The 14681-nt window shown below is 47.4% G+C and overlaps 1 protein-coding gene across 1 annotated transcript; it reads right to left on the reverse strand.

Moving 5' to 3' along the window:
* Positions 1–323: 323 nt before the first annotated feature.
* On the reverse strand, positions 324–3909 carry HEY1 (hes related family bHLH transcription factor with YRPW motif 1). The gene is made up of 5 exons (XM_030445031.1): positions 3485–3909; positions 3249–3324; positions 3090–3173; positions 2892–2973; positions 324–2116 (listed from the first exon to the last, which is right to left on the reverse strand). Exons 1-5 carry the CDS (start codon positions 3718–3720, stop codon positions 1533–1535), a joined length of 1062 nt encoding a protein of 353 aa, XP_030300891.1. The 5' UTR covers positions 3721–3909; the 3' UTR covers positions 324–1532.
* Positions 3910–14681: the final 10772 nt, after the last annotated feature.

The raw sequence follows: 14681 nt of genomic DNA on the forward strand, positions 1-14681 counted from the left end.
TAATGCAACACTAATTTCTCTTTAGCATTAACCCTGGTGTCTTCCCTGCCTGCCTACACAAAGTCAGGCAAATAAAAGTGACATGCAAAACATGTCCTAAATTTTCCTTCCTTCTGCTGTTACTCTGAGGCACTGTGGTCCCTTATGCACTCAGTAAGCATAGCCAAGTATGCCATAATATTCGAGAGAAAAGAAGTAAATACCAGTGCCCACAGTGAGACTGAGAAGCAATTGTTCCACATCTCCTGTGATTCCCATCAGCACAGAATTCTCCACTGACATACATCAGACAAGCATGTCATTTAAAATACTTGGTTCTTTTTTCTTTATTTAGCCACAACACAAATACAAGAGCAGTCAAACCCCGTCCAGTGGAACTCACTAGATAAACCTGTTCAGATTAAGATTCCCATGAAATCAACCCAAATACATGTGTACACTCACGCAGTCTCACACACACAAGAATGCAGCAAAACCTGTACAAAATGAGTGACACTGAACTGCACATCAGTGGAAAACACTACAGAAAAATCAACCAGTTAGGATGCATCTGTTAAGTAACAAGGCTGCTCACTGAACGGGTTCCCACAGTACCATTCCATTGGCAATTTAAATACCAGCATCACTTCTCTCAGGTGCAAATGTGAAGCTTCAGCAGGGAAGGAGCCTGAGCTCAGTCACCCAAAAATACATGTTAACAGAACAATTATTCCACTGTACCTCGCAGCAGAATCTGGCCCTATGACATTTGTATGCATATGACTGGCTCCAGCTGGAGAACTACTGCAGGTGACAACTTCATTTTCCCTTCAGTTTCCCAGCAACTAAATCCACCACCAACACAGTGTATAATTTGGCTTTTGCACCCTCTCCACTCTGGGGTTTGCTCTCAAGCATGTATGGCTCCTTTTAGTGGAAGAAATAGCAGTAGAGGTTTTCTGCTGTGAGTGTACAGCCACCAAACCACTGCAGCAGAAACAAAAAAATGGGCTCTCAGATAAAAACTGGTCATGCTGGTCCATCTGATTTGTCAACGCTGTGTTCAGAAATATAAGACTCAAATATAGTTCACAAAAGAGTAATTATTTATAGAACATCTCAATGTCAAAATACTAACAAAAAACAGATTGTTAATTCTGAGAAGGGTGATTTTGAAAAAATAATAACTAAGCTAGGCCTTTGCTAACAGGTGATATCTCTTCATAAAAAGATGGTCTGACTTACTCAGGAAAAATGAAACATTTGAAACAAACTGTTTACAAAAGTGATTTAAATGCTCACCACAGATCTAACACAAGTGTTAACAACCACTATTGTAACTTTATTTTTGGACAACTTCAGCAACTATTTAAAAAAAAATTGCTAATACAAAAAGTAGGAAAAAAAAAATCCAAAGAGACAGTTTTTAGACAAACTTAGTTAAGGTGAAGCTGTACCTTTGTCCCAGTTATTAAGAACTTCAATTTTAAGCGTGGCGTAACCCAGCTCAGCTAGGTTTGTAGGCTTCCCCACCCTTACTAAAGAGTTAGTCCTTAGAAGGCTCCGATCTCAGTCCCCCAGGGTCTGTATGGTTTGCCAAGGGCTCCTGACTGCGTTGGTGCAGAGGGGCTCAGCACATTGGGGGACAGCAGATGGAAGGAGCCAAACGAAAAAGGGAACGCAGAGAGAGATGCCATGGAGGAGAGAAGAGGAGGAGACAGTTTGGTAGTAGATGTGACCACGGGGAGCACTGGTCCAACGCTGCCATTTGGGGGCACTCTGAGTGAGGAAGTTTCACCATGTGGGGCGGCAATTCTGGTCTGGTGATGTGGTTCTGTGGAAGATGCTGTAGTACTGGTGTTACCGTGCCCGTTTTGAGCCAGCAGCAGCGGGTGAGATATGTGAGGGTGATGTCCAAAGGCACTGCCCCAAGGAATGTGTCCAATGCCAGTGTGTGCACTACTTGCTGCTTCCCGTTGAGAGGCATAGTTATTGAGATGAGACACCAGTCGGACTCGCAGAGGGTCAGAGGCATCCAGACCCTCTATAATACTGAGGTACCGAGCAACTTCAGCCAGGCACTCTCGAAACCCTAGGCTCCGATAATCCATAGCCAAAGCATGGGCATCAAAATAACCTGAGAGAAAACAACAAAGAATGGAGTTTTAAGATGCTGTTTTCTAGTCATCGTCAACATGCAGCCTTCCCACTCCACCCTCCCCTATAAGCATGTTTCACTTGGATGTGGTTACTGTTCCCAACCATAGACTAGCTGCCAAACTGCTTTTTTTTTTTTGCTTTTTTTTTTTTTTTTGTCTAACAAGCTTTTCTTTTATATCTGTGCTGTGATGCTGCAAGTCCCAAGACCAGTCCCAGAGTGCCATTTTTAAACTGAAATTGCACATTGCCACTAAAGGAAAGTACTTTTGTTCTTTTTGTGTCTCCCCAGTGCAAGAAAAACCACAGTGTAGTGAAATTCATTTAAAACACAACTTATCGGGGGGGGGACTTCTGCAGGCAATATATTTTTTTTTTCCTAAAACTGCATGTCACCATTTTTGTTAATTCTCTTCACTACTCATTTCATTCTGCGCTGTGTTTTTTTTTTTCTAGTTTCTCTTCTGAACTTTCAGAAAGTTAGAGAAATATTTGACACCAATAAAAACTTTTGTTTTCCAAGTTGCCAAGAGCAGATTCACTCCACAGTGCTGCCACATAACCTGGAGCTAGCACTGTAAAATGTTGCAGTGCTAGCAATGCTACAAATCTTGTCAAGTAGAAGAAAGTCAGAAAGTCCCAAGTTTCTGATGAAACATGAGTTTCCATTCACTTTCTCCGGGCACTGTGGGCACTGCTGCCACAGCAGCCTCTCTGCAGGGCTGCAGACCCCCTGGTCAGGCACAAAACTTTACCTTTCCCTCCTGCTGTATGCAGCATTTTCAGATGATCGACAGTCATCTGCAGAATCTCTGCTTTTTCCAGCTTGGCTGATCCCTAGGGGGGAAAAGGAAGGGGAGAACTTTTTAGGCAGAGCCATTGAGGCTAAAAAGGGGCAACTCTTCCTCCCGGGAGCAAGCGGGGAGGCAGTGCGGAGGATTCCTGAGCGCTACCTGCTTCTCAAAGGCGCTGGGCACCAGCCTCCTCAGCTCGGACAGGCTGTTGTTGATGCGATCGCGGCGGCGTTTCTCAATGATCTAGGGCAGAAAGCGGGGGTCAGGGGGCGGTGGGACGGGGCTGCGGGGACCCGTGGCCGCCCGGCGGGCACTCACCCCTCGGCGCCTCTTCCTGGCCAGGATCTGCGAGGTGGTGGAGGGAGACATGGAGCCGGCGGCCGAGCTCAGGTTCCTGCGGGGAGCAGCGGGACACCGGGTCACCACAGGCACCGCCGGCCCGGGGAGGAAGAGGAGCGACGGGGCGGGTGAGGGTGTCGGGGCTGCGCGGGGCTGAGGAGGGGGAAAGGGGCGCGGGGTCGCCGGACGGCGCCCACCCTTTGCCTTGCGCTCACCCGTTCTCGTCCGCGCTCTCCTTCTCCACCTCGACGGCCTCGTCCAGCTCCTCGCTGTCGGACGAGCTGTACTCGGGGTGCACCCGCTTCATGGCGGCGGCGGCGGGGGCGGGGGGGGGGGGGTGCGGGTGATGCTGCGGGGGACGCGGGCGCCCCTCAGGGAGGCGGCGGGCGGCGCGCGGCAGGAGGGCGCCCAGAGCGCGCCCCGCACCTCGCCCGGCGCCCGTCTCCCCCATGGCGTTCCCACGCCGCGCCTCGTACCCACCGCGGGCAGGCGGCGGGCGGGCAGGCAAACACACAGACACACAGACAGACAGACAAGCAGACAGGCACACACACAGACAGGCACACACACAGACAGGCACACACACAGACAGGCACACACACAGACACACAGCCGCCCGTCCGTCCGCCCGTCAGTTGTCCGGGCAGTGCGCGCCCGCCGCCGTCCACCGCCCAGCACCGCCACGCGCGGCCCCCGCCGCTCCCATTGGCCTTCAGCGCGCCCGCCTCAGCCAATGGCCGCCGTGCGGCTCCGAGGCCACGCCCACACCGGGTTCCCGAGCGGGGTTGGGAGGGGAGGAGACGGAGGGGGGGGAGGAGGGGGGGGAGGTGTGGCCGCGCGCCGCCAGCCGTGGGAAAGCGGCGCGAGGAAAGCGGCAGGCGGCGGCGCTCCGGCGCGCGGCAGCGGCGGGCGCCGCGTGCGGGCCCCGACGGCGGGGGCGGGGGAGAGGGAGGGGGAGGAGAAGGAAGCGGGGGGGGACGATGATGGTGATAGGACACAACTCACACAAATCCCGGGCTGGGGAACCAGCGGAGGGCAGGGCAGCTCCGGGGTGCCTCCAGGGTTGCCTTAGCGTTGCCTTCCTCCCTCTCTCCCTCCCGGCGGGATCCCCGGTATCCCGAGCCTTGCGGGCTGCTGACAGCCCGTGCGGGATTCTGCGGAGGCCGGCGGGGCTCTGGAACTGGTTTCCCGGGGCTGCAGCAGCGGGGCCCTGGGGTGCTGCGTGAGGAGAGGAGGGAGCCTGAGTGGGAGCAGCGTGCACTCCTTCCAAACACGGAGCTGAATGGGTGGCTGAAGCCTAAAAAGTTGAGGAGGATTAAAATGTTTTTTGTTTCCTTTTGTGGAAAGGAGTTCAAGGTGCCCCTCTTGACAGTGCCTTTCAAAACTGCGAATCTGGCAGCCAAATCCTTGTCTCCTCTCCAGTATTTCGGAGGTCGGGAGAAGCAGGAGCAGCTTTTTAGGAGCTGAAGACAAATGCGCTTTGCTGTTGGCAGGGAATAAAGGTGCCGGGAAGGGCCAGCGCTGCGTGCGGTGTGTGCAGGGTGCTCAGCATTGCACTAAGCCGGGCCCTCAACCTGGGTGCTGCATTTTTTCCACCAAATTACAGTGTTTCCCAGCACAACTCCTCATCCCACCGGCTTTCTCAGACCGAGGTGCTGGCAAAATGGGACAGACAAAATTAGGGCATACTCTTTGAGGTGGTTTCATAATAATTAAATTTTCATTTACATGAAAGCCTTTCAAGTAAGGCACCTTTTCTGAGCCGATTCTTCTTTGTGTTGTGCAATTGAAGGGGCTGGAGGATAACTAAGATGTGCGTGGTGTGACACAAAGAATCGATGAACCTGGGTTTACCCATTTTAGGACCTTACTGGTTTAGGTAAAAGTTCTTGGCACAGAGTTGCTCTAGATTTCACGCAGTTGCCCAAGTTTTTGCAAAGCACCTCTGGTGGGAAGGCAAGTGGAAGCAAGGACCAGGCTAAAGGCAGTAAAAGAGGAGCTGCAGTTAAGAGGACAGAAACAGTTGTGCAGCCATCTCCAAGTAGCTAACAGAAGACAATAAATATTCAATTCATATGTTATATTGTTCATAAATCTATCCTTCCTGCAGTGCTATAATTAAACTTGTGTCAACACTTCAGTTTCATCCACCTTTCCAGCCTCCATATGTTTGTTGTGAGACATTTTGGACTCGATGGTCTTGAAGATCTTTTCCAGCCAAGGTAATTCTGTGATTCTGTCTGTGAACTCTGCCTACACCACTTGCTTTTACAGGACCAAAAGCCAGGTGAGTGGCAGGAGCAGTGACATGTGTGCCTTTTTGGCCTGCAGACTACACACCAAAGTTCTCCCATCCAGGCATGTGTATGTCTTTTTCACACTATGGGGAAAAAAAAAAAAAAGCATTGTAAAAGAAAAGCATTCACAGCTTGTGAGTAGAGAGCCACCCAGGCTCCCAGCAGTCACATTCTGGAGCTGGCCCCCATTCTAAGATCTGTGGGGCTAGGCCACCTCCAAAGATCTTTCAGAGCTTGAGTAGATGCTGACTTCTTTGAATGACTTAAAGGTCTGGTCAAGTGAATGGGCAGGTAGAGTGTTGCTGGGCCTCATCATGAGCAATTGCAGTTGGCTATCAGCTGCCATGGGGAACTAAGAAATGTTTGCCCATGTGTGGTTCAGATCTTGCCATCCAGCACTAGAAGGAGCAGGCAGCAATGCCAGTTTTAATTTATTCTTGTGCTTTTCTGGTAGTAGGCGGAGCCTGATTCTCAGTAGTGGTCTAATTGTTCAACGGTGGCCAAAAGGGCAGCTTTACTAGCCAGAAATTACCAACACGTTGAGACAAAGCTGTCATGCACCTCTCTCACCAGGAGGGCAGGCGGGAGAGCAGCCTTTTGCTCTCACCAGAGACCGAGGAAATTAAGATGACAGTGCACAGGAAGACGGCACTTCTAAAAAGAGCTTTATTTCAGACCCCACTGATACCTTCATAGTAATGAGGCAGTGAACTTTAGGAAATGACAGCCTTCTCTCCTGTCCCATACATCACTATTGGACCTCTGCTCTCCTGCTTCATGCTACACTGAATGCACCCTCTTGCCTTCTACCTGCCCACCTCTGACTACAGCTCTGCCTGTGCCTTAGTCTCCCCACCATCCAAACATTTCATCCCACAGCTGCACTCCACACCCCTCTCTATCACACAGCAGCTTGCTTCTCTACCCCTCCCCTTCCTCTTCCCTGCTTCTCCATAGCTTCCAAGTCTGGCACAACTCCACAGTTCCAGCCGCAGGCTCTGGACCCACATCTGTCTGCCCCGACGCTGGAAGCAGGAATGGCAGGACTGGGAAAAGTCATCACAGGAAAGCAGAGACTCAGGTTTGAAACTTGCAGGAACTGCTGGTCTCGAGTGTCCCTTTGAAGGGAGTGGTGTCACTTTGTGTGTGCACCCCCATCATGTTTCTTTGTTGACTGCCTCCCACGGCAATTTTGGCACTAGTCAGAGGCCCACTGAAAGATCTTTTGAGTTGTTTATTGCTGCTGCAGGCTTCCCTCCAGCAGAGACCTGCCACTGCTGACCCTTGCTCTAGTGCATGCACTAAATTAACTCCTATCTCCTTCCTTTAGGTCTTCTCTCCCAAGGGAGCAAGTGCTTTGAAGAGTAATCCCGTCAACCTGTCACCCCGAGTCCCGGAAACTCGCCGTTACCATGGTTACTGTGCCCAATTCAACCGGTGGCTCTGGCACTCACATTGCAGCCAAGCAAACACAGCAACTCCCCACACACACACACCACCCCCTCCCCCCTTCCCCATATATCAAGCTGCAGCATCAGCTCTGCAAGCAAGAAGTTGCTGCTCCAAATCTTGTATTTTTTTTATTTACCAACTTCTGGCTGAATGTGTCAATTGTTGGCAGCACTGGCACGGTTCAAAACTAATTACAGATAGAATGAAAGCACTTGAGAAGCGCATGGGAGCAACAGAAGCAGTTTTTAGACTCCTTGCATGATCTGTTATCAGTACTGTGACTGAGAAGGTGTTCTCCCAGGACCTGAACACTGAAATCCACATCTGCACATCTCTGAGGTCCAGATAACCCACTCAGAAGTTAAGCTTGGATGTTCCCTAAGCATGCTGGCCCCAAAATCTGCCATGCAGATCCTGTGCATCTTTGAGCTGGAGCAAGGTATCCACTACTGCAGAAGGACACAAACATTTCATGTTCACAGTCATGTGCACCTGTAGTGATGTCCAGGTTGTCAAGACTTTTCTGTCTTGAGGCTGGCCAGGGACAGAGATAATTTTTGCATCAAAGTCCTTACTCTAAGAGAATGCCTCAGCTGCAACACCTTTGCTGCAGCATAGGTTTCAGCTCTCATTTTTTTGGAAGTAGTGTACAGCTATAAATAAGCAAGACTATCACTGTCAGCATATTAGCAGCAGCAGTACAGACAGATTTCTCTTCTGGGTGGCTCCAAACAATGCAGGCAGACATTGCATTTACCTGATTAGGCTCATCTCCAAACCCAGGCTTGGCTATAGCTGCATACAAGGCTGATCTTTGAATGCGCAATCAAGATGCTGACAGGCAACTACCAGATATACAGACAGCCTTCTGATTGAGGGGAGAACAGGTAGATTGGCTAGTTTATCACCTGGTTTCCTTCCCAATCAATTCAATCCCTTTTTTCTTTCTATGCAAGCCTCCCTCTGGGCCAAGACAGCAGCTTCTTCCACTAGACATCCCTTACTCCATTCCCTAAGCACAGTCTATCCTGTGCACTTGAAGGAGACCAAGATCCTGCAGAAGGAATGGCACCAAGTTATGTAAATCAATAGCTGTATCGTAACAGATGCAAGAGGGGGGCTGACTTGGGGTGGAATTGTGTAGAAAATTCTGGTTTAGTTTGCAGCCATCTTTGCTCTTAGTTACAGGAAGTGACCTAATACCCGTGTGTATAAGAGTGTACCTTCTGCATAAAATCATACAAGAAACTCAGTAACACGTTTTGGGTGGGACAGCTTCTGTCAGCATTGCCAAATGCTAGACAGGTCAGTGGCCACAGATGTGTGTCACCTCCAGACACCATACTGCCCAGGTGACAGTTTCACCATAGCTGGGCAGTTTATTTATCCCCATGTTCATTCCTTAATATCACGCAGTACAGTTTGCCCCAGATATGACAGAGTAAAACTGTGTTTTCGTTTTTGCTGACCTATTTTCAACCAAGACCCTCTGTAGGTTGCCAAAATACTTTTCTTCTTTTCCTACAGATCTCCTCTCATAATTGGACTGAGGAATAATCAGAGAGAAATGTGCTCTGGTTTCCTGCTGTCAAAATCCTCGCTGTCCATCAGGGAAGAGCCTGACTAGCCATTTTCCCTGTGCAATTTTGCAACTTCAGTATTTTAATAGCAGTGTTCAAACCATGCTTTGTGTTACACAGTAATGTATGGAGAGTAAGTCCTCACTCCAGAGAGTTTACAGTCTGAGACCTACTTTGAGTTTTCCTTGCCAGCACGATGCAGCTTTGAGAAAAATGTGAGTGTGCTGTTCACTCTTGCTAGGAAACATAGCATAGAAAACAACTCCCAGACCTCCCATTCCACCATGCAAACTGCCCTTTCAGGTGGAAAACCTGGCTTTTTGGCGAACAGAAACAGTCATTCTTCCTAACAAGTTTCCTACAGCTAAATTTCATTGTGCAAGAATAAAAATGAAAGTTGAGTTACAGCAGCCCTGTAGCTGTTGGTAAGTACAGTTTGAACTGAAGCAAATCAAAGTAATAGCTTATTGCTTTTGAAGGTACCAGCTATTAAAAGCTGTGATGACCATTGCACAGACAAGTTAAACAAAAACAGTGGGTATTACCTATCTGATGTGGTGAGCACAGACTCCTGGAAAAGTTTCTTTTTTTTTTCTCATGAGATAACTTGTATTCACTTCACACCTCTCTGGCACAGCATTTTACTAGACACCTGCTGTCCCATAGTGATCAGCCACCTGAGCAAAAATTAGGTTTGGGGAAACAACCACTGTGTAAGTCAACCCCCAGTCACAGAGAAATGAACTGTGAGGGGATGTTTAGCATGTGTGGCAAGAGTGACAGTGTGCCAGGGATTTTTAATTGCCACAAGGTGGTCAGGACTTTGATTGTAGTTTCATCATGGAGATCCTGACAAAATCACCTGATTTGTCTGCTTTAGATAAAACAAAGACCCCGCTTGACTGGTTTGAATATGAAATCTTCTTCCAGGCAGATAACATATTTGAACATTGGAGGCTATGAAAATCAAATCCTACCATCAGTTGTCTCTTCTGTTACGTTATGTAATGCCAGGATATAAATAAACAACAGGAGAGAAGTGCTGTTCTTATTTTACCAGAACAAATTTAACATACTGAACCTACTTTTTGTTAGGGAAACTTTTATTTCCTAAATAATCTACATGTGTAACAGCATCTGACTTGTGAGCTTCTGACGACAAACAGAGGGGTCCTAAAGAAGCTGATTCAAGCCAATTCTGAAGTGCCACAATAACACGGTAACAAAAAAGCAACGGCCTATGCTGCCACTGAGGTATTTTTCACTGAGAGTATTTTTCTGTGAGATGACGCATTTCAGTCCTGCTTACAGTACTTAAGAACTTTAGCGTTCCCACAGGTTTCAGAAAAGCCAAGACTTGTGAACCCTGCAAAGGTGACCAGTAGAGCAATGCAAAATCAGTACCCTGTGTGGATCCACAGTTCTCCGAGTGACCTTCACTTCATCTGCTTTTAAAGAGGGAAAGTATTGCAGACAAAATAGTTTTATTCCAAACTAATGCCCACCTGGAAGATTTATTCCAAATAATGTTCAGTTATATGGGAACAGCAGCTACCAAAGCAGTGTGCCAGGACATCTACAGCAGTAACTTCCCGTGCATACCCTGGCCTCTCTTTTGATTCATACTGCTATAGCTGCGATAAAAATCCCTTCTGTTTATTTGATACAAAACCAAATTTGGTAGCACATGCCTCTTGATACATAACTGCCCAAGCACTGCCATGCTGAGCTCCATATGAACACCTCCACAGACAGTATTCGTGACGATGCTCTGAAGCAAGTGCAGTCACACACTCTTAATGCTTAAGCCACAGCAAATGTGTTTAATCCCACACAATAGCTCTGTTATAATATGTCTTAAAGCTGTGGTCGGCCCCGGGGAAGTGGTGACCACTTCTCACATATATAACGTATACCAAACATATTCAGCTTGGCAGGGAGACAAGAAGCTGGAAGTGTCACACTGGAGCCGAGCCCCCTGACAGCATGAGACATGTGCGTGTAAGCTGTCTGGAGGAGGATATTTGATTGCCCTCTTTCTTCTCCTGCCTCTCCCCCAACAAAAGTGGAGTGACCTTCCCCCATGACCTGGCAAGCGCTGAAATTCCCCAAACACATTTTTTCTGTTGTGCCCCAACGCTGAACAAAAGGAAACGAAGCATCTTCGATATACTTGAAGTATGGAATGAAAATAATGGCTCTCGCTCCACCCGCAAAAAGCCGATCCTCACGTCCCGCCCAGCACGGTTTGCGCTGCCTCCCACGCTTATCTGCTGCGTTGTCGGCAGCTCCTTTGGATTTATGCGCTTATTTATTTATTTATGCCTTTATTTATTTATTTGGAAAAGGGCAGAGTGGGGGGCGAGCGGGGAGGAGGAGGGAGGAGGGGGGGGGCGTCTATGTAATTGCAGTTTACACTGCGTTCCCACGCTACTATTGTTTGTGACTTTGTTTCCTATTCCCATCACGTGTGCTAATTAGTTGGAGCTGCTGGCTAGCTGGGAGGCGTGTGTCTGGAGTAAAAGCAGAAAGATCGCTTCCTGGAGGGATCCAGGCAGTCTGAACAATCCTTTGCTTTACTTTCAGCCCTCTCCCTTCTCCTCCCCCCCCCTTTCTCACCCCTCCCCCCCCCCCAGCTTTACTACTCAGGGAAGAGAGAAGAAGTGCAGATTGTCAAATGCCACGGGAGAGGCACAGATTTTCTCTTCTGAGAAGGAGCAACTCAGAAGAGTCAAAGAAAATCGGGCTGGAAAGAGCACCTCATCTGTCTTTAACAAACATGATTTTTTTTCCTTGTTTTCTGTTTGTTTGTTTTTGTGGGTTTGTGTTGTTTTGTTTTTTGTGGGTTTTTGTGGAGTTTGGGGTTTTTTTTTGTTTTTTGTTTGTTTGATTTAGTTTTTGTTTGTTTGGGTTTGGGTTTCTTTTTTTGTTTTGTTTTTTTCCTTCCAGAAATCCCCGGTGTCTTTCTGTTGTGGCTAAGAAGGTAAAAGCAACATTTTAGAAAATCCTCAGGTTATTTTAATCTGCCCTTAGGAAGTGAGTCAGATTTTTATAGCGAGGCTACAGCTAGCTCATGCCATGGCTTGCAAAACAAAATGAGACACAGGGAGAGAGAGAGAGAGAGAGAGAGGAGAAACAGTCACCTGAGTCATGGCATTTGCTTATTAGTGCAAGCATCAGACAGCAAGGCCAAGTCACATGGCAAGGCCAAGTACCTGTGCACTGGTCTGATTTAAGACTCGAGGCTTTATTTGCTGTATTTTTTGAAATTTAGATCTCCAGTTAAATCCTCCTGTTGATAATTCTGCTGCTTTTTGAATACTAAGCACACTAAACCCTCTTCAGATGGTGCAAGTAGCATACAGCCCACACAGGCACTGGGCTGGACCCCTCCAGTGAGAGCTGCCAGCGTCCTGCTGGCCCCTGGTGTCACATCATCAGCCTTAGCTGACACCCGTCCTTCTTCTTCAGGCAGCAAGCCCCGGGGATGTGCTCTTCTGGCACGAACAGTTGTTTCCCACTGGCTTAGAGTGTTCTTCCACTTTCTCTGGTTTCACAGACTAAAGGGAAAAAACCTGGGGGCTGAGAGAGCACTGGGCAAGGGGAGAAGGCTGAGTGACCCCTGAAGGCAGAGGATAGCTGAGGGTCTCATCATTTCAACCGGGAGCAACTGGTTTGAGTGCCTGATGCCTGTGCTGTCACCCTGGTAAGGCTGGGGAAAGGCACAAGCATGCTCAGGAAGCAGGTCCCAGCCTAAGATAGAAGGGGAAATGCCATGCACTCACCCAGAAACACAAGAAGGTTTAAGGCTGCATTTGCTTCTCTTTCAAGAGGCACAAGCCTATGAAAGCAGAGGTTTGGTGACAACAACTGTAGTCAGGCTTAGGGCAAGTGAGCATAGCCCTTGCTTTCACATACAGGTCTGCCAATGCCTAAAAAAAAAGCAATCATGTAGTGGCAGAGCAGACTGATAGCCCAAAGAAATGGCTATCAGTCTGCCCTCCAGTGCATGATTGCAGCTAGGTAAAAAGCTCTATTTCTATCTTCTGGGAAATGTAGTGTTACTACACTATTGTTTTGGGTTTTTTCTGTGGGTCAGGGAGAACTGAAGTATCTTAAGTCTGTTTGGTTTGGGGTTTTCCTGTCCTTTCTGTTGGGAAACAAAGTCCTAGGTTTTGGAAACAGTGAAACATTTCCACGAGAGTCAGCTCAGTTTTAAATGGTATCTCTTTGAGTGTCACATTAATACTTGGATGTTGTAATTTATGTGATTCCCTGGCCTTGTTTCTTCTTAGATACTGGGCCCTCTTTCTGGGTTACCTCTCTCATTTTACTCCCTTCAGCTCAGGAGGGCTACAGGAAAATATTTTGAATTAGTGAAGGTACAGGCTGGCTGGCTGGCCCAGAGCAAGGCTGGGTCATTTTCCTACCATGGAAAGCAGTGTTTTACAGGGTCACTCTGCAAGGCTTCAGAGCTGGTGTCCTCATACCTCATGCACACCCTGCTTTCTGTTCTTAACTGCTTTCAGCGTTTACAAGCACTTCACAGCCACACAGTAACTCCAGCTCCTTTGGTAGGTAAATGGGGAAAACATTTGCAGTCTAGTTTTCAATGAGATAAGGAGCTAGAATTTCAGGAGAGATGTGACCAAGTAGGTGGTGACCCAGCCCTCTGCAGATGAGCAGGAACTTCTGGTGATCCAGTGGGTTCCAAAGCACAGCAAGCCTTGGAGTCAGGGTCACCCACTGTGGATGTGGAGAAGTTTAATGAGGCAAACACTTGCAGAGTCCACTTTGTATCACAGCCTGCTTTACTCAGGAAACAGGTGACTGGTGAAACAGGGAGAGCATTCACATGTGCATTGTTAACTCCATTATTTCCATTCAATAACACCCTTTGCCCCAGGTTTATACCTCTGGCAACAGTGACAAGCAAATGGTCCTGAGCAGTGCACTGTCAGATCTTCCTTTTTCTGGTGGAAAGCAACCCTGTCTTTAGGAATGGCTACAGTATTACTGAGGGGAAAACTAAACTCTAATGTAGCCCTGACAATTTGCAGCTTTTTGCACCTGATCTTCCACTGGCCTTAAACGTTATGATTAATTATTATTTAAATACAACTCACAAACTGTTCCAACCATTGAACTCCCAGAGAGATTGCTAATCAGGGAAAATTGCACTGCAGGGAGTGGTGAGTGCTGTGTTCAGATATCTTTTAAGGATTTTTGTGAGGACCACCAACATCTTTGCACAAGTAACCTGAACCAAAGGAAAAATAACTTAGCAAAGCACCTCTGTGCACTGTAACAATTACAAAGCTTCATTAGGATTTAATCTAGTAAATGATTTTTTAGTTCTTGCAACTCATTATTTCTATTTAGAAATTAAAAAGTTCCAGCAAGGACAAAATAAATTTTAAAATTGAAAAAAAAAAATTAAAAAGCCAAGCTCATCAGTGAGTCATTCAAAATCTCTCTATTTTTTTCCTGTTTTCTCACTGAATATGGAAAGTGGCTCATGATTTCTTTCCTGATACACAAAGCCTACTTAAGACTGGTTTAGCTGCCTGAGGGAGCTCCACTCAGACTTCATGGCCACAGTTGCCTACAGCAGCCTCTGCAATAGAACAACATAGTTCCAGCTGAAAGAGGTTTCTTGATGCATTGATCATAGTAATTGCAAAATGTTCTGTGAAGATGCCCACACTTTTTGAAACAACAAATTAAGAGGATGACCTCATTTCAACTTTCTCTGTGTGTGTACTGGTACAGTATATTTGGTTGCACACAAAAATTTTAAAAATGGTACTTTTCCATGGTCAGCTGAGATAATCAGACATTGTTTTCTATGAAGTCATGCTCTACATTCTATACTGGCCCAGTATTTGGGTCTGCCAGTTTGCTCCCTGGTGCCTCTTCCTGCACCTACAGATTGGCAGGAAGGCAGGAGGAAGACAGTGAGTAGGAAGGCTTGAGCATACACATCAACTCCTCTGGCATGGCCAATGAAAGATTAATCTAGGTCTCTACAACAGTTTTGCATAAAGCTTGTAGGATCTTCATTAGTTTAAATCTGCCATTTA

This window comes from Calypte anna, chromosome 2, assembly GCF_003957555.1.
Source record: "Calypte anna isolate BGI_N300 chromosome 2, bCalAnn1_v1.p, whole genome shotgun sequence".
Lineage (NCBI taxonomy): Eukaryota > Metazoa > Chordata > Aves > Apodiformes > Trochilidae > Calypte > Calypte anna.